Genomic DNA, 19978 nt, shown 5'->3' with positions numbered 1-19978 from the left:
AAACTCCCAGTGACAAAAGTAGCTCATTCATAAAGCTCTAAACACACCTTATTGTTTTCTGTAACTTTAATTAATGAAATGCTCTCAAGAGGAGCCAGACAGAGCAAAATCTCAACTCCAACCTTCATCTGATCAGAAATGTCTCTATTTTGCTGAAGCTCCGTGCAGGTATGAAGTTCTTTATTCCTATATCACACAGAAACAAAGGCTGTTTCCTTTCTGGGTGCAGGCTGTCATGCTTTTCCTCACAAATTTCAAAACTATGAGGGAAGCAGATCTTTATTTACTAGTTTTGTGGTTTGTCGTTTGCATTTTTTTTTTTTTTTAATACAGTAGGTTTTGGAAATGATAAAGATTAATTTCCTTGCTCTCCCTCCTGCATTCCTCAAAGTGGATTTCACCTAGATGTTATGTTCAGTAAGGACTGAATCACTTGCTAAAAATTGGACAAAATACTCCGGGCCCGAGCGTTGGGTTTTTTCCTGCCAATTTTTCATTATTTTGCTAAGTTTAGCAAGTCACTGGGATTATGAGATGACAAATTCAGCCCAAATCAAAGCAAATGCCTTTGCAGACTTTGCCACTTGCTGATAGAGCTCACTGACACTAGGAATGACAGTCTAAGGACACAGCGAAGTTCTCCCTGGGGATAATGCAAACTCAGTTAAAGTTGTTTAACTGCAAACAGTTAAAAAGTTTCGGAAAATACCGAACAGCCGAAGACCATGTGGCTCTGGACCCCGCCGTGCCAGCGGCGGCGCGGCGAGGGAGCCTCCTGGGAGCGGGACAGGGATAGCCCAGGGAACCCCCGCCTGTCTCCGGCCAGCCGCAGCCGGGTCACGGTGCTGGAAGCCCGCGACAGCTTTTGTTTGGTTTTCTTTGTTTCGATTCCTCCCGTGAATTTTCTCCTGGGTTAAAAGATTTCTCTTAAGAGGAGCTGTCGGCGGGCAGCCTCCCACCCCCGCCCTGCAGTGCTGCCGGGTGCCCGTCCCGGGGAGGTGCCGCGCCGCGCCGGGCGGCTCCCTTGGCTCGGCGCCGCGGTGGGGTCACGCCTGCCCGGTGCGCGGCGCTGGGCTTTCCAAGCCGCCCGCCCGCCGCACCGCAGCCCCATGTCCGCGCTCCCCGCCGGTGCCGACATCAAGAGGGCTCTGGAGAACAGCCCCGAGACCAACATCGAGGATGAGCTGCCCGACGGGCCGCCGCAGCCACGGCCCAAGAACTACCTGCTCCTCAGCATCCTCGCCTGCTTCTGTCCCGCCTATCCCGTCAATATCGTCGCCTTCGTCTTCGCCGTCATGGTGAGTAGCACCTCGCCGGGTGCCCGAGCGACCTTCGGCTTGGAGCTGAGTGCTTGGCGGGGCGACCTCCGGCTCTCCGCGCCGGCCCGGCCCCAGCCGCGGCGCTCCCGGCCGTTCCCCCCCGGGATATGCAGAAGCAAAGTGGGGCTGGAGGAGCCGTCAGGGTAATGGGCATCCAGCCGCCTGTTTAACCACTTGTCCCTGGCACGTGTGAACAAAGTTAGGTGAGGCAGCAAGCCTGCAAGCATCAGTGGCTCAGGGTGTCCACTTAGCTATCCCAGCAGCAGATATAAAATGTGGAGTGAAAGGCAGTTCAAACCAAGTTTTCAGTATCAGGCTATGTAAGGGAGGGAGGTTTATCCCAATTAGTGGGATTTGTTACATCAACTAACTTGCACGCTGAATTGGACAGAGTATCTACGTGTGAAAGTGGCACTTGGGGAGCAGAAATCAGATATGCAAAGGAACAGATGTGGTTTCTACTTTAGCTAATAAAATATGATAAAGTGCCATTTTTCCTGTAAACAGGTTCTTTAGTCTGATACTATTTGCTAGAATAATACAACAGTAATGATTGTAGGTTATTGGCAAAAATCCTTATGAAATTGAGTATCGAGTATACTGAGAGAACAGCCTTACTTCTACAAGCTATAATTGATTTCCATAGTCCTTAATAATCCAGCAATCCTGTTAACTTCAAAGGGATTGTTAGAACAGAATCTTCTTTGAGTTAAAAGTTGCAGAGTCAGATCCAGACTTTTCTAATAGGATACATGATCAGTGTAATCAGTAATACTGCAATGTATTTCTGTTGTTTAGGAGCTGAAAAGGGTTTAAAACATGTTGTGTATTTTCATCCTTTTCTCTGACAGCCGGGCTGAAAAGGTAAGTAAAAATATAGTTGTTTCTTTTTGCATTTAAGTGTAAAAACAATTACTTATATCTAAAATATGTTAAAGCACACTCTTTTAAAACTAGTAGGATTAATCAGAAATCACACCTAAATATTGGGATACATGCTTAAACTTGAAAATTACTTAAAGGAGCTATTCCAAAGCTGTCTTCACAACCTTTTTCATCCAGGTAAGTATTAGCTGTCTTTTTTTTTTTTTTTTTCTTCCCCTACACGTTTATTTTCTTTGTTGTTAACTTAACTATACAAATTCTCTTTTCCTTGATTTGAGAAGATTTGGTTCTGCTGGTACCTAGCATCTTTTCTGTCTGTGGACACTTAGGATTCTATATAAAGTAATGAGAGCTGATGATCTGGGGCTGTGAGCATCTGTTCGCTGTGACAGTACTTTCACCAAAGCACTAGGGCTGCACAGAAGTTAACTGTCAAGGACAGAATTTGGCCTCTAAAGATTTTTGCACCCCATATGGAGAAATCTCCACCCACACCCTAGTTGAAGTTCAAGCAGGCTTTTGGAGTCAGGCTTAAGTAACTGTCACCAGGGGATACATAGAAACCAGGGTGGGAAGAGCACTTCCTGAATGCTAAACAGTCTGTGCAGGTCTCAGCTGCCCACTCCCTTAAAGGGGGGAAACACAAACCAAACCAGTAATCCACTGGCTGTAAATGCCTTCTGTTTCAACATCGTTCTTACTTAAAACCTCTCCTTTTTCATGAAAAGAACACGTCCAACTTCTTTGTCACAGCCTGATTCCCTTGCCTTTTAGAGCTGCAACCTGTAACTGCTCCATTAACCTCAACTCCAGGTTCTGCGTTTTAACTTCTGCTGGGTTTTTTTTCCACTTCTGCTGGGATCTACATCCTCCCTCTCTTTCTCAGCTTGTTTCTTAGAGTTGCTAAGGGTTAACACTGAGATACAAGAGTGGGTTATTTTCTTTTCTTGCAGAAGATACCTTTATAGTCTGTAGAGCTTGCCTGAGATATTGTGTCAGAAGAGATAAGGACCCATAAAAGTGGAGTTCTTTATAAATTTCCACTTCCTAGAATGAGCCTGGAAGGAAAAGTCCTGTTGGCTTCTAGAGGAGCGTGGTTCAGCACCCTGTTTGCCTCTGTCATGTCCTCCTTAAGTGCTCTCAATTCAGACAATGTTTTCACTCTAAAAGTAGAGTCTGGGCTCTAACACACTCCCGAATTAAATGACAGATTTGTCTTCAGTCTCTTCTGCTGCTCCATTTACAACTCCAGCACTGGTTTTCTCACTTTTTTCTTACCTTTGAGGGCACAAACCTTACCATTTCAGATGGTACCTCCTTGACTATATTTTTAGAATCTACCTCTCCCAAGTTCTCCCTGTTGTGATAATAACCTTTTCTTGTTCTTTACCTCCTTTCTGAAAGAAATCTATTTCTCAGAACAGGGGTAAGAGGATAGCTTGTAGACTGGACACTTAATGGCATCAGTGATTTGATATATTTGCATTAGAAGAGCAACCTTCTCAAACTAGTTGCTGGTCATTTGCAGGTGTGAGGGTTGCTTGGCAGTTTTAGCAGGTGGACCTCTGTTTTCACCAGGGTCCTGGCCAGGACTCCTGGCTGTAGATTACTGTTCTCCTCAATACTCTTCTGCAGTTCCAGCTAGATGCCGTCAGTTCTCCTGCTTCCTTTAGCTTCCAGCAGCTATATCGTGTTGCCGTACAATTAGTTGGCTCACTCAACCTCACAGGTGCCTCACTCAGACTTTTCTTATCCTTTCTCACACAGGTGAGATCACAGGTATCAGGGCAGGAGTGTGGGGTGCAGGTACCAAGCCAGGAGGCTCATGTGACATAAGAGGCTTCTCTGGTGCAAGGCTGTGGCTAGGAAGTGTGTCACTGAGCTCTTAGGCTCCTTATCTGCAGTCATGTCTTTTCCCTCTATTGTGAACCCAAAGAGCACTTAGCTGGCAGTGAACTGGCAGTTGTATCTGAGAACTGGCTCAGGTGGACTGGCTGTGCCTGACTTATGGAATCAGAGCTAGAGGGAGGCAGTGGGACGACTCTGAAAATTGAATCAGTGAGATATTTCTAACACCAGCACTGAGGTCTGATAGTTGAACAAATTTTGTTGGTCTTTCTCAGTTCAGCACCTTCAGTTGTCTTTATTTCAAAGATCTGTATGTCAGACTAGTCATCTAATTCCACAGGACCTTAGATTTGTAACAATTTCAAAATAATCCCTCAAAACCTATTTCTTCCTGATTATTTGCTCCTCGCTCCCTCTTTATGTTGACACATTTCTGTTTAATCATTTGCATGTTTCAAACAATATATGTGGTCAAGATGTGATAATCTTGCCTCTGATAGTAACAAGTTCTTTGACTGCACTTCTGCTATGAAGACAGGCTGAGAGAGTTGGGGTTGTTCAGCCTGGAGAAGAGAAGGCTCTGGGGAGATCTTATAGCACCTTCCAGCACCTGAAGGGGGCTACAAGAAGGCTGGAGAGGGGCTGGTGACAAGGGCAGAGAGTGACACGACAGGTCTTAAGCTGAAGGAGGGTAGATTTACATCAGATATTAGGAGGAAATCCTTCCCTGTGGTGAGGCACTGGAACAGGTTGCCCAGAGAAGCTGTGGCTACCCCATCCCTGGAAGTGTTCAAGGCCAGGTTGGATGGGGCTTTGGGCAATGTGGTCTAGTTAAGGGTGTCCCTGCCCAAGGCAGGGGGGTTGGAAGTAGATGGGCTTTAAGGTCCCTTCCAATCCAAACCATTCTATGATTTGTTACTCTTGGATTCAGATGTCTTGTCTATATATTAGTTTCCCTAAGCAGAGATAACGAGCAAGAGGGTGGTAGAAGTCATGGGACAGCAAAGGATGGAACTTGCTTTCTGAGGGGGTTACCTCTTCAAATTGGGATCCTAACAAGCTACATACAGTGTTTTGGCTTTAGTCAGGTCAGTGGCTAGCATAGCGACCAGTATTCCTGTACAGCTGTACTTCTCCTTAGTTAGAAAGTTTATTTGGAAAGCTGATTGTTTATACAGCTTTTTTTTTTGTAAGTAGCTTGTAGGTATCTGCACATCTAATATCATATGGGATAGCCTGTGCCTACTTTAGGAGTATTAAACAACAAGGCTCAGTAGCTGTTTTTAAGCATTTTTGCATGGCCCTTATCTTTGCAAACTGGTAAGCTTCTCTTCTGCAACAACACTTTCAACCTGTCCCTAAAGACACAGAAGTCCAGCGTTTGTTTGCATGCTGCTATACAGGCTGCAAAGCAAACTCCCCTTTTGTTGTGTCCTGCTCATCACCTGTCTGTTTCATTTGCCAATAAGTAGGGATCAAACCTGGTTCTGAATTGATCCCCGAGTCCCCCATCTTCTTTCTCCTTCCCTGTAACTTGTTCACAGCGAGGAGACATACTGACCCAGTATGTCTCATTCTTCCTTTGGTCTGAACTAGAGTGTCTCATTTCCAGGCACAGCCAAATCAGGTTTGTTACAGCCTGGCTTATGGAAAGCGTAGACAATGTTGATCAGAGAACCTTAGTCTGGTCTGCCCAGATTCGTAAGAGATGTAAGAGATTTTGGATTTCTGAAGTAATTCAGGGTTCTTTCTGCTTTTGCTGTAAATGGTGCTCTGGGAATGTGGAACAAAAAATGCACATTAAAAGGGATTAATAGTTTGTGACTAATTCAGCAAATTTCTGTTCATGTGAGGTTAAGTTGCTTTATTGTTGAACTGAGAATATATTTTATAAATAGATGTGTGTGGACCTAGTGAAGTTGCTGAGGTAGCTCAAGTAAATAAGCAGCTGCAGAACTGTGGCTTTAATTTAGTTTATTACTTCATAGTGAGTGAGGTAGCAGAAACCTGAGAAATCATATGGTATTAGGTTGAAAATGGCTGAAATTTGTTTTAGAAGTTGGGCAGACCAAATGTCACACACAGATGCTGTATTCTGTATAGATTGCCTAGCCCTTTGAAATAAACAGATGTAACATTTAAGTCTTTAACGGTTAGTATTATCTATGTCTAACGCTCAAAACTGGAAGCTTGATGCAAGGGCTTTTTGAAGCAGATGGAAGTAAATTAATTTCAAAGAGCTTTGCATCAGACCCCAGCCACTCCCCCAAACCTCTTATTTTTTCTTGAATGCTAAGTTATACCATTTAATTTAAACCTCTTAATAAAGAAACTTTTGTCTCCTTCCTGTCTCTCCCAAATCTTCCTCTTTACCATTAATGCTATTTTCCTCCTCTTCATCATGAATTTGTATTAAAATGACATTATTTATTAAAGTACACAGGGTGAATTATTTATGCAGTACCTGCAGAAATTACATGGACATTCTCCAGACTTCCTAAATAATTAGTAAAATTGCACAGAACTGTGAGCTGGTGCTGCCATGTTTTGCTTACAATTCTGTCTCAATCTCGAGACCACATGTATAGAGTGTTTGCAGGACCACTCTCTGGATGTCATGGAAAATGAGTCCTTTGATGAGTGGGGAGGACAAAGTTAGGGCTGCGGTGTCAGTGATGCTTCTCCATGTTTTTCCCTGTAGCCACAGTCCCATTCAAAGCTGCTGACAGAGGCAGGAGGAGAAATCAGCCTGCTCAAGACCAGGCCAAGCCACGAACTATCTCCTGATAGTCCTTTTATTGGCCTTCCCAAATGTATTTTGAGAAAAGCTAAGAAGGCTCTTCTCCTGTAGACAGGACTGCTGAAAACAGTGGAGTAACTTAGGTGAGAGGAACTGTGCCAGCCACCATTTGTAACAGGAGGCCTCTATGTATTTGTGTCCGTCTTTCATTTCCATCTCTTTCCCCGCTATATCCTTTAAGTCCACTAGCCAACCTCAATGAAATTTGACATCAGAACAGAGGTACTAGCGATATTCTTTAGGGAAATAAAATAGAGAAATGTTTAGGCATGTAGGCTGCCAGGAAGAGAAGAAATGTATCAGTGCTCTCTGTAAGGGCAAGAGTGCATCAGCAGCTCAGCCTTTCTTAGACACGAGAGAATAAGTACCTGCACTTACCCTTGAGATGCAATTCTAGGAATATAGGCTTCATTGCTTTGGGACTGTCTTGGCACAACTGACCTTACTGCAGTGCTAACACCAAGGATGCATCTAGCCCATTAACTTCCATGTGCTCACTAATCGACAGAACACACACAGATAATGTCCCTAATTATTTTTCTGCTTGGGAAAAAAGACTCTACAACAATGCTCGGTATCCTCTGAAGTTCATTCCTTTCCTGCTCTCCACAGTCTCAGATCTTTGTTGATGTAGCTGTTGTTCAGTCTTTGCTACAGAAAATGATTTATACCTAAGGCACTTTCGTAATAGCCCTTGGTTATTGCATGCCCTCATGCAGTCATTTTCTAAAGACAGCCTCAATTATTTAGTCCACAGAACAGTTCATTTGATCAGGTCCCCATATTTCTGCCCCCACACCTCCCATTTCTGGGATACTTCCTGGAATACTAAAGATACTAAAGAACAGTTTATGACTAACCTGATTCCCTGAGGAAGTATGCTGAGATAGTTCAATAGTGCAATCTGATAAAGAAATCTGGACTCACTGTTATGGTTTATGAACTCATACTCTCCCAATCTTACAAAATAATAATTAGTAATAATACTATTTTTAAAAATTCTTTGATAGTATCTTATTTTGGGGAGAAACTTACTACAAAACTGTGTTAGACTCGTGTACTAGAATACTTCAGTGTCCTTCACTGAATCTTCTCTTTTAAAAATATCATCTGGTTAAAACAAAAATTAATTCAGAAAATTCTACAGTCTGTCTCACAAAAGACTAGAAGATCAGTGGTCCTATCGCACCTTGCAATCTCTGCATGTAATGAATATAAAGCATCTACTAAATCCCGGGTGGATAGAGATAAACTCAGGTCTGTTGAGATAACATCCATATGTCTGACGAATACCTCAGGATGTATATGATAATAATTATCAGTGTGTTCCAAAAATGCAAAGAGACAGAATTTCTAGCCCATGAAGATGGCACTCAGAAATTTTGTTCAGATGATCTATATTTCTTTGCTTTGGGTTGTTTTTTTTTCCACTACCAAACTCCCTATTAATTCTTCAAACTTTGAAAAACAAAACATTGGAAAAATAGGAAATTAGTAAGCTTTTTTAAAGAAGTTTTCATGAGGCTTTCTGTAAAAATGCAGCCTATTTATGCTCCTTTTCATGCTTATGGTCCTATAAAGTGTAAGAGCTTATTTCACTGCTAGTGAAGTGGCCAACTAACAGTTCACATATACTACAAAAATATTTCCAGAAATAAAAGCCACTGATATATGCAAGTGGGTAGATAAGAGTTGATGTGACAGCTCTTATGCTGGTGTGTACAAGAAAACTCATCATGTGAATATAGCCTCACCACTGAAAATAAGAGCTGTAGTTGCAATGAGATATACTGAAAATGAGTGCAACAGAAAACTGGACTCCCTGCTTGGACTGTTGGCAGTGGATGTTTATTTTCACAAAGCAAATCACCATTTTCTGAAGTCCTTTCTACAGTACCAGTGTGCACAGAACTTAATGTTAGTTCAAAGCAGTCACATTGGTTTGTGTATGGGTATCTGTTTAAAAGAAGTCACAAACTCTCTCTTTCTCTTCTACAGGCTTTAAACAGTTATAATCAAGGAGATATAGAAGGGTCAAAAAGACTGGGTCGCAATGCACTCTGGGTTGCTGTTGCATCAATTATCATTGGCCTTGTCATCATTGGAATCTATTGCGTAGTTCATTTCACAACGGTAAGCAAAACGCTACTAGTTGCAATGCAAACAGTTCTTCTCTGTGCACAGGCTTCAGAATAAGAAACTAAAGACTGTCAGAACTATCTACTAATGTTAAAATTTAGAGAGGCATGCATGTTTTCCAAAAGAGCAATTTTTACTTTTTCTTACTTTGCAATTTAGAAAATTCTATTGTCTGTGGTTAAATGCAAACGGATGTGTCTTAGCGGCAGTGGGTTTTCTAGAAACTCTTGCAGCTCTGATATAGGTTTTTCCAATTTAGGCCAGTTGCTTTTTTTTTTTTTTTTTTTTCCTTTCCTGCCCCTCAGTTTCACCATCTGCAAGACCAAGTGCATAGAGGTCCTTAAATTTCAGGTAATAGAGTCCTCAGGTGCTAATTTTCAGTCTCTCAATCTATCCAACGTGTCTTTTAACTTCGCAAGGAGATGATAGTTACCATTTTGTTGTTAGATATTAAGGTGATCATAACTATATCAAAGGTGACCACAAATGTAATTTTGACATGGCTTGCTGTGGGAGACGGTTGTTCACTCTCAGTGCTGTGTCATTGACCTGCCTCCGTACACCTGGAACAAGAGCAAAGAAGCTCAACAAATGAATCTTTGCATACACAGTGATTACCCAGATGGATTCTAAGTTTATTTGGAAAAGAGGACAAAAGTAGTTAGGATATTGATATCCTTTCTTAAGGTTGTGCAACAGTATGTTCTTTTCTCCATAGTAACGTGCGCTTCCCATTCAAATAACCAATTTAAATCAATTTATTATTGGCTGTTTTGGTTGGAGAGCCTTTCAGTGCACTGTACAAACTTATGTATAAGCTACAAACCGAGATCACCTCATCCACCACTGAAATACACATGTGTTTGGGGAGTGGAATAGAGTAGCTGGCTAAACATATACAATATTTTCAGACAAAAACTTGAAGTAAACCATATTGAACTGCTGGGAAGTTAGTGGAGATGGGATCCGTTTCTGTAGTCTGTTTGTGGATGGTGCCGCAGAATTGGAAGCTTACTTTATATTCATTAATTTCCCGTGCATTTTGGAAGCATGAATCTCTCTTTGGATCAACTTGTGTTCAGTTTGTTCACCCCTCACAGATTTAAAACCAAGTCACTTCAGGCTGGGTGTGCCAAGTTTTGTAATTGACAGCAGCAATAAATTCCTCTGTTCGCTTCTACTACCTTACTCATCATTTCTAAGACAAGGATAGCAGCTCAATTTTTTTTTATTTTTTTTTTTTTTAAGCAGGAGGAGAGGACAGCAGGAGGAATGGCAGACAGCACTGACCTGAAGCATTCACATTAACCAGGGCACACTACTTACATTTAGTTGTAGTCAACATTACACTTCTGCTACAGTAGGACCCTGTGTGCTGAATGTGTGAATGCTTCTTTGTGCCCACTGCCAGATATCAGTGGTAGTTAGCACTTTACCTCTAGCCAGTATTTGTTAGCACCCTTCTCTCCTACCCTCAAGGAAGTAAGCAGCAGTAAATCAGTATAATACGACTTCTGTGGTTTTTTTCTTGAGTTTTGTCTTTTGAGGATTTTTTTAAATTGCTTTTGATTTTTTTTTTAAGAGAAAAATCTCTGTGTTAGATGGAAGTATTGCCAGGTGCCTGGGAACTCTCATCACACTGCTGGGATATTAATTTCTGTATTCAGTGAATAGTTTCCATAGAGGTCTCTTGGCCAAATGGTACCTTGAGTTTTGTGAGGATTTAAGGTTTACTGGATTCACCCTGCTCTCTGGCTTTCCAGTCTCTTTACTTCTCTCACTCTCCCTCTTACCTGTCACCATCCAAAGAGCCCTTGCTTCTAAGAGAGCGTTTGATAGGAGCAACAATCTTCTTTATTCTTCTGATGAGCAAACAGGAGCACCCAACTGGCCTTTCCACCCTCCATCCTTACCTGAGTCCCCTTTGGTGCCTTACTCTTGGACATTTGTATTTTATACTAAATTGTCTTTGAGTTGCACATGCCACTGGTGTGGATGACATTGCGTGTTCCGTGCAGTTATCTCACATCCATTTGTACCTTGGTCATGATTATTTGCTAACTTTACACTCTGCTAATGTGAAATGACCATAAATTACTTCTATGCTAACTTTAATGTATATGCTTCAAAATTAATAAGGTAGTACAAAATAGCCTTACTAAAATAATGTGACACTCAGTCCTGTAACTGATTTATTTCATTACCGTTAGATACAGATTTTATGTTTCCATGACCTACATGTGCATTTTTCTTGGAAGTTAATTTAGACTTCAGCAATATGTATGAAAAGTTTGACCCTTCCAGGATTCATTGCTGTGTGTTTTATCCACATGAAATTCATCAGCTACCACATTACCCAGTTGCTGCTGCTGAACATTCCTTGTGACTCCTTTTAGTCTTCAAAGGATAATAAGTCTCATTGCAAATAACCATTGGGAGTACCCCCTTGTATTTTCCTTCCGTATTCTTACGTATCTCTCCCTAGAGCTTGTTGTTTAACATCCTACCATCCCATTTCTAGTCTGTGTTAGTACTTTATCTGTTCTCTCATGACTGCTAGAGCTTCTCACAGAGGGTGTTACTTGAGTATTCATAAACCCTTTGATAAATTTCACTAGCTCATTCTGATCTATCCGCGGTTCTGCCGACAGTATCAAAAATCCAAGGTGTAATGCGTTTGAGTACTGGATAAGCCTCAGGAGTTCTTCCACAGTGTCCCAGGTCTGTGCTTCTGGAAAGCAACAGAGCTGAGACATTCAAGTCAGGTTGGCAGGAAAGAATCTCTATCAGTTGTTACACAACTTTTTCTTCTTGGTTCAGAAACTTGATTCAGGCTCAGCTGGCTCTGAAGTCTCCTTCAAAACAACTCCTCACCTTCTCCCAGGGGGCCGGCTACACATCCTGAAAATGCAGATCTGCAGGCCAAGAAAGAGCCTTCCTTCTCCTGCCAGAAGTCACAAACTTCAGGCCTTCCCCATCATCAAAGTCTCTATTCAGTTCTTGTTCAAGTGTAGTCTTTAGTTGTTCATCCTTTGCTTTGTGGAGCTCAGGCACTCCCCTCTCCAAAGTCTCTGTGAAGACCCTGTAGGTCTCCTGTTTGTACACCCTAATGGCTGCAGACTGCTTACCTCCTCCTGAAGCCCTTTCCCTTGGAGACTTAGTGCTTCAGTCAGAGTACAGCTCCCAGCAGAGAGGCCACCAGTGTCCCAGCCCCAAAGACAGGCAGTACGCACTCCCTGTAGCCGCAACCTGGCCAGTTGCTCCAGCAGTTTTGGGGACAGTGCCCTGTGGCTTATCACACCACTGTTGCACAGTCTCAAGCAGTCCCTTGCTGTCTTCAACAGAGTTTCTGAGTTTCCTTCTCTGAAAACTCACAACGTAATTGCTAAAAACTTTCTTGCCGCTCTTGAGCATCTCTCATTGAAACCTCTGTGATTTGAATACTCAAATACTTCTCCATCTCTGGACCCAGATTCCTTCAGCATTCACTGGAAAGTAATTTCACCTCTGTGAATGGTATTTCTAGAAGACCAGTTCAATGAGGTCAATGCCTAACTTGCTGAATTTCAGTAGCCTCTGAGTATCAAAACCCACATGCACTATTAAAAATTCCAACCAAAGTTATCCATTTGTTCCCACATCATCTCTTCTGGCTTTTCAGTACCCAAACCTACTATGCGTTCCATCTTAGGAAGGGAGTTAAGTCCTGTGCTTTGAGCAGAGCTGAGGAGGGCTCCTGTGGTACTCCACTGCCTCATCCAGGAGAGAAACATCTAGTCAGGGATGTTGAGGGTAGAAATGGTAGAAGCTGCAGAGAGAGGAAGTGCAAGAAATTCCTGCTTTGAACAAGCAGTGACATTATATCCCCAATAACACCCCCAATTATACCCCCAAAAATGCTGGTAGACTCAGAAAGATGACGACCCTTTCACTTTTCAGAGAAAGGGGGTCTAAGCCCCAAGCTTCCTTGCATGCCACCTTTGGTTTCTTCAGTTGCACAGCAATGGTAGCACACGAATGAGAGCAGGCAGCACCTACGTCTGCATGGAAGAAACAGCCTTAGCTTTTCATTTTGAAGAATTCCTCAGTGCTAAGCCAACTCAGGGCTTCAACTGCTGCCTTGGAGAGCCTCAGTTGTCTTTAATACTGGTATGTTATCTTTAGCAAACATACATTAAGATATAGTGATACATACATAAATATATATATATATATAGCCTGGAACAGGGCCCACCCAGCACTTGGGAACCATCTACCTTCTGCAGTCATGACCCTGAATGTAGACAAGGGGAAGCCATCACTTGCATCACTGGAGTTAACAGCCCAGCAATAAAACTCGTCTGTCTTGATCAATGTAAACTGATGTGTTCCTCGTTATGCTGAGGAATCACTGAGTGTTAAGCTGTGGCGTGTGCTGAATCAGGGCTGTCCCCCATTCCATGCTAGGCCAAATTTATTCTTACTCCATTCTGTAACTTTTACCCTCTCTGTCAGCTTCTCTTGCACTCCTACCTTGCCAGTCCTGCATGCTGAATTACACTTCCACTGCTTGCTCAGATGTAACTTAAACCAGTATTTGTGTCATCACTGAGTCTAGCCCTGCATATGTGCCCATAGGCACGTTGTCCATCAAGAACTGCCGTGAGAAAAGGGACATACTTGTCTTCCGTAAGGAAACTTCACTACAAACTGAAACAGTGCAGAGCTGTGTGGCTTTAATCTGCTGTAATGTGCCTGGTTAGAGAGTAAATGGCAAGACACCTAGTGACAGGTGACACTAAGCTGTGAACTACATCCTGAATTCTGCCTCTAGTTCTGATGTCCTTGTCTTAAGAAATATGTGGTATACACACACACAAAACCAAAAACAAACACCACAAAAAAACAGAGAGAAGGGCTGCAAGGTATGAAAAAAACTTTTATATGTGGAAAGACAAAAGAGACACAATCTCTTTGGCTTGGGAAAGAAAGACTTAGGAATTAGTAGTTAAAGACACTGAAAGAGAGTGATTATTTGTTGTCTGTTATGGATGAGATGAAGGGGCGTCAGAGGAAAGCAGCTTTAAACAAGGAGATGACAATGTAGCTGTGGAACTTATTCCTCCTGGTTGCTGTGGATACAAAAATACAAGTGATTTGAAACAGCAACAAGTGAAGTTACGAAAAAGAGCTTAAATGCGAAGATGCAGATATAATCTTGGGCTCAGAAAATTTCTAAGCTGCAGATTGCCAGAGCTGGAAGGCAGTAAAGGGAGAAATATTACCCTGGACTTAGCCTTTTCTTATACAGTCTCTTTAGGCATTTGTAACATGTCACTGTCAGAGGTGGGATGCTGTGAAGATGGCTGTTTGCTCTGACCTAGTACCACTGTTCTTATGCTCCATCACGAAGTCTGTTAGTAGCCTTTCCTCTGACTTGAATGGACTTGGAGTCAGCCTTCCTGTCTCGTCCTAAGTATTTTGATCAGCAAAAGCTAATAATTTTGTCAGTGAATGAGGGTTCTCCAGTAGTTCACAATCTGTGTTTTAAGAGCAGTCTCCAAATTTTTGGAGCAGATTCCAAATTCTTTTTTATTTTACTTTTTGATAACACAAGACTTTGGATTTCATTTGAGTCCCACTGGCAGATTCAGAGAAACATAATCCTGGGCTGGAACCTCCGTAGTTAAGTGAAGGAGACCCCAGGTATCCCAAACCCTCTTGCTAGCTGGGTTAACATGCCACATTCTACCATGGGAACCATGCATTCTTATTCTGTTGCTGGGTGTGCTGCATAGCCTGTTAGTAGTCTGAAACAATACACAGCTTCTTACAGCACATACTGTATCTGTATCACTCTGAGTGACACTTGACAATGCTGCTCAGGGCAGAACTAGAGCTCACATGAGTTTTACTTCCCAATTGAGCTACAAAGCACATCATATAAAGCCCATGTCTTTTGCGCACCTCTCTAGTGGTTCTCTGCAGTCTAGGCAAGTGGCAGTGACTCAAGTAGAAACGTGGAGAACTAGTAAGAAGTGTTAGAGTGAAGTAAAGACACAAGCTTTTCAGTACAGCTCTGACTGAGATAGTGGCAGTTTTGGTATGAGGAAGGGTAAGTACTGAAGGAAAGGAATGCCAGAAACTCCTGCCAATGGACCAGTGTCCAAGACTTTTTTTCATTCACATCAGAAGTTCATTGTCTTTGTTTATCTGGAACCCCAGGGCCACAGGCAGGGTAGAATTAACTTTTAATAGTAAGTTATGTGAGAAGGGTAGTCATGTTTGGTGACTTTGGAATTTCATGCAAACCATTATGATATTTTAATGCTTTTGTAGAGGAGTGTGAACTTCTGATGCCTTCTTTAATCTCACTTGATCTAGAACTTCACCCCAAGGAAGTCAAAAATACCACCTGTCTGCATGGCTTTGAAGGAAGACAAGAGAGACAGCCAGGCTGTGCAGAAAGTACTAGCTTATACTGTTTCATAATCAGTAGGGTCTTAAATCAAGCATATGTGCAGTAATGCAACATTGGTAATTACGGGTAGAAGGAAGAGGAGTAAGCATTTAGACTGTGCACCAGGGACAGAGGTATACATACAATTTTCTTACTAACTTGTAAATAATTTTTCAGGGGGAAAAGGCATACAAGAATATTTTTAATATCTCTGCTGTCCCCTTCCTGAGGCTCTCAAAAGCCTTTGCGGCCATTTCACTGAGTGACTGTCTCTCTTTCAGAGACAGAATAAGCTGAGGGCCAGTAAGATGACAGGAATTGCACAGCCAGCCTCCAGATCTTTACAGTGTCAATCCTGTTCTCTGTTCTTACTATAGGCAAAAAAAGAGTCAAGGAAGACTACCTGCTTTTTGCTGCAGGGATTGACCTGCCCATAACTGGTAGAGCACAAAGTCTGAAGTCAGGGCACTCCTATTGTCGTTTACCCACATTAATTCTTGGTGTCCACCTAGCCAGTGAGCTCATACTGCTGCTTTTCTATCAGTAAGGATGCTATCCTTACTGATGCTATCCTTGATACTCTGTCTCTTTTTACTGGATTTGTAAAAATGTAAGAGTTTAAAGTCCTCTACCTGTCTATCAAACGTCTTCAGTCAGCTCAGAAGCTGAGTAGTGGGCAGACACATGTAGATGCACAGAGGCAATATGATTACATCAGCCTCATTTCCTTAGCAAACCATGTTAAAAATTCTGGTCTAGTTGTTTCAGCTGTGCATGGAGGAAATGTCCCCACAATAGATTCTGCCCATTGGAGTCCTGAGTAGCATCCAAGAGACAATCAACAAAGGAATTAATGCTGACTCAAGTGATTCATGTCCTAGATCTCTCTTTAAGGAGCTGCTAAAAGGTAGCTGCTTGATGGAGAAGATCTCTCAGGTCTCCAGCAGGGAGCCCAGCATCTAGGAACAAGACAGTGAGATCAGTAAATCCATGAGTAATGTCTGAGACCTACCCCCAACACAAGAATTTGAGGGAACTTCCCAGCTCTTTCCTCTCCTAATGCAAATGCACAAGAGAGGTTACCCAGTCCTTTTAAAACGTCTGTCGTGCATTGCTGTTGTATCTACCAAGTTGTCTGCTGCTGAAAGTATTGCTCTTGCCTGGCTGTTTTATGTACCACTTCACGGAAGCAGAGGTGCCATTGACCTCGTGAAACTTTGCCAAATAAGAGCCCATTTCCTGGCAATGAAAGTTCCTAACTTGCATTGATTCAGGTAACCCAGTTTAAAAATTCAATTCAGATTGACAGATGACCACTGCCATTAGAAACTTAGCTAATTCAAAACTCTATTGAACCACTAATCTAGAGGGATGTTTGTTAAGAGAACAAGGGCCACTAATGTGGCATAATGTATCCATTAGATCTGTAGAATTAATAATTTAAACTCACAAGGCAAACTCTCTTGTCTTTTCCTCCTTTAAAAATACGTATTTCTGTGTCCATGCAGCATGCTATCTGAAGACCAGGACTGCGCTTGGGAGGATATCATCATGGAAATCTCAGGAGGGGAAAAAGAAGAAGAGAAGGAAACCCTTCATTCCAGACTGTTAGAATTGACCCTACAAGTCTGCAGAGGCATGTTGCTGGTGAATGAACTGATAGTCCAGTTAGTTAATCAGCGTGGCGTTGACCAGGTTTTCAAAATTATTTATTTATAAAGAATCTCAGTATAAAGCAGCATTTCCTCTTTTACCTGACTGTATAATAAGATCTTGCCCTAACAACTCCCTTTTTGTTCTCATTTACATGGAATGTATGCTGGATCTGTGATGTTCCCTGGCTGACCCTAGCCAGACAAAGCCAACATAACTAGACTGTTTATAGTGCACAATGTAAGATCTGATGCACAGCCCGCTGAAGCTAGTAGAACAGCTCTGTTGCCTCCAATGGGTTTTGGATCAGGCCATAAGGGGGGTTTTATTACTTTAAAATAGTCTCAACGTAACACAATCATAAACATGGGTTTGTGATTTTATCCTGCTGTGTGATTTTTGTAATGCCGTGGGTGTACTCTAACTCAGCGGCTGCTTTCTTCTGTCATCCTCAGCTTTCAGGTCTTTACCTTGGATTTTTAACCATCTGGGACCGATTTTAATCACTTGATTATTAAGAGACACTATTCTTTCATAGCATCCATATTTTTCTTAATGTTTTTTTTTGTTTTGTTGTCTTTCGTTGTTGAACTCCCTTGACTTAGCTACAGATCTGCATTAAAGTTGCACTGATCATGTTTTCCTCTTTAAACTTCACCTATGTAAAAAGTTCCTATTTTTTTTATCTGACAAAAGATCTTCTTTTTAAATAGATGTTCTCCATCCCTTTGTTATTGTTCCTCTAGCAAGTCACATAGTGTCATTGTGTTCTACTTTGTTCACGTCTGTTTTTTTGTTCATCCGCTCATCTTGCTATGAATAGTCTATATATCAATGCAGTTAGAGATGGACAGACTTTTGTACCCTTACATAGTTGCATACACTCTTGCTGATCCTAAGATTTTACTCAGTGAACAGCCTTAGATTACAGAATTGATGGCTTCTAAATTACTGCAGTTTCTTGATACCTTATGAAAATTTAGCATGGGACAGCTGTTTTTTATTAGCTGAAAACTGTTTGAAAGAATATATTTGTTTTGTCACACAAATATTCCATGTTAAAAGGAGTAAGCTCTGGTGAGCATTAAGACGGATGGCTACATCTTCAGCGGTTGTTGCTCCATTTGCTTTAATTGTTACTACATCTTCAAGCAAGCTATGCTAACTTACACTTACTCTCCTTGCACTAACTTAAATCTGGACCGAATACCCAGAAATGCATGGGAGTTTTGCAGGTGCAAGTGAGAAAAGAATCATGCCTGGCAGGAGTACAACTACCTATTAAAAAAACATAATAATCTCCCAGAAACCTTTACCTCTTAGAGCATATACCTGGAAATAGCATGTATTTTCTGTGCCTTGATATTATATTTTTAGTGTGCTTTTTCGCTTTTCTTTCTGCCAAATTCTGTTTTTCATTGACGTCAGTGATGTATCACCTATCCTTAATTACTTTAGTATAAAACTTAATGAGCACTGGTGAAATTGGTTGATTTCTTCAGCATTTAACACTGACAGAATTTGTCCACGTGGGAATCTTGCCACTGATTTTGATGATCCCAAGAACTGGCTGTTCTGTAAACTCCTCTTTGGTTTTTGGATACTATTTCAATGGTCTGATATGTCTTGTGGGACTTTTAGTAGCTTGCCTTATTATCAGGTATCATAGAACTGTCATTGAGAAGTGGAATAAAATTACTTTTAATTCATGTCCATTCTGGTACATGGGAAGTGTCTTTCCTAAGTTTTGTTGCCTCTTCTGTTTTAAAGACTAATACCCCTTTTTCTAACCCCTTGGACAGTTTCAGAATAAAGTGAATCACAGCAAAACCAGGATTTCTGGCCTACATGATACTATACAACCAGTCCGTACTGTAGCTAGTACATTCAGAAGTTGCTAGAGATTAGTTAATGCTCAAAATATCAGCAAGGTAGGCTCTTTGCTTCATTTTTAAAATAGCATCCAGAAAGAGTGTTGAGGCCTTTTCAAAATGGTTCCTCAGTGGTCGCTGGGGCTTTCCTACTGTGAGGGAAAAGTGGTCAAATGAGGTCCCCAAAGGTGTCTCAGCAGGTAACAGAAGTCAGATTTCCACCACCTTGAATTGCTGGCGTCAAACACCATGGCATTGCTGTAGTAAGTTTTCTACGTCAGCATGCTAAAAATCAAAGCGTGTACAAAAAGTTTCATCCTTCTGTAAAATATTAAACTCCAGTACTGTAAACTAAACCACAGCTAGTGGTGTGAGAGGAGAGAAAGATTTCCAAAGTTATTTGGGCACTAGAGGATAGGGATAGGCAACTTGAAGTATTTTTTGAAAGTGCCTAACAAGAATTTAGATCGATAGGAGCTAGACACCTGACTTGTTCAGATGCTTTTGAAAACCATACTGGAAATCTAAGTTGCATCTTGATGCTCATAAATATCTTTGAAGTCTCGCTCTTAATATAATTGAGAATCGAGCCATTGTGTCTTCTGTGCTTCTGAAGATGAATGTTGCTACCTTACAGTGCTATTGATTAGTAAAAAAATAAAGGCTTTATATTAAACCACTTAATGTGACAGACGGGGGGGAAATGCAGCAATTCCTCTAATGTCCTTTAGTGCTTCTATGTCATAGGTAATCTTACTTTTGCTTTACTGATGTACTGGTATCATTTCTCCTCATTTATTTATGTTAACATAAATTTTCAACCATGTTTGAGAAATGCAGTCAAACACAGCTTGTGCTGGAAATGAATATGGTCCTTGTACACCAAATCATTCTGTTGTAGGTGTGACAGACCCATACAAAGTGAGGTATCAAACATAGGGAAGCTAAATGACATTTTACTGCTGGAATCAGCAAGACCCCTGGTGACAGGAGTGAGTGTGGAAGGCAGAATGCAGTTGTCTGA

The 19978-nt window shown here is 41.7% G+C and overlaps 1 protein-coding gene across 1 annotated transcript; it reads left to right on the top strand.

Moving 5' to 3' along the window:
• The first annotated feature begins 360 nt into the window (after window positions 1-360).
• TMEM233 (transmembrane protein 233) lies at window positions 361-18796 on the top strand. The gene is made up of 3 exons (XM_075769844.1): window positions 361-1298; window positions 8851-8985; window positions 16939-18796. The coding sequence occupies exons 1-3, from the start codon at window positions 1110-1112 to the stop codon at window positions 16948-16950; spliced, it is 336 nt and encodes a 111-aa protein (XP_075625959.1). The 5' UTR covers window positions 361-1109; the 3' UTR covers window positions 16951-18796.
• The last annotated feature ends 1182 nt before the right edge of the window (window positions 18797-19978 follow it).

This window comes from Balearica regulorum, chromosome 17 (assembly GCF_011004875.1).
Source record: "Balearica regulorum gibbericeps isolate bBalReg1 chromosome 17, bBalReg1.pri, whole genome shotgun sequence".
Lineage (NCBI taxonomy): Eukaryota > Metazoa > Chordata > Aves > Gruiformes > Gruidae > Balearica > Balearica regulorum.
Note: the sequence above shows the minus strand (reverse complement) of the source record. Positions and strands in the feature narration are given on the sequence as shown.

Bases quoted from the DNA above. Each gene is read 5' to 3' on its own strand.
- TMEM233 (XM_075769844.1), top strand. From the start codon at position 1,110: ATGTCCGCGCTCCCCGCCGGTGCCGACATCAAGAGGGCTCTGGAGAAC. The intron at 1,299-8,850 runs GTGAGTAGCACC...TCTCTTCTACAG, and splicing joins CCTTCGTCTTCGCCGTCATG to GCTTTAAACAGTTATAATCA.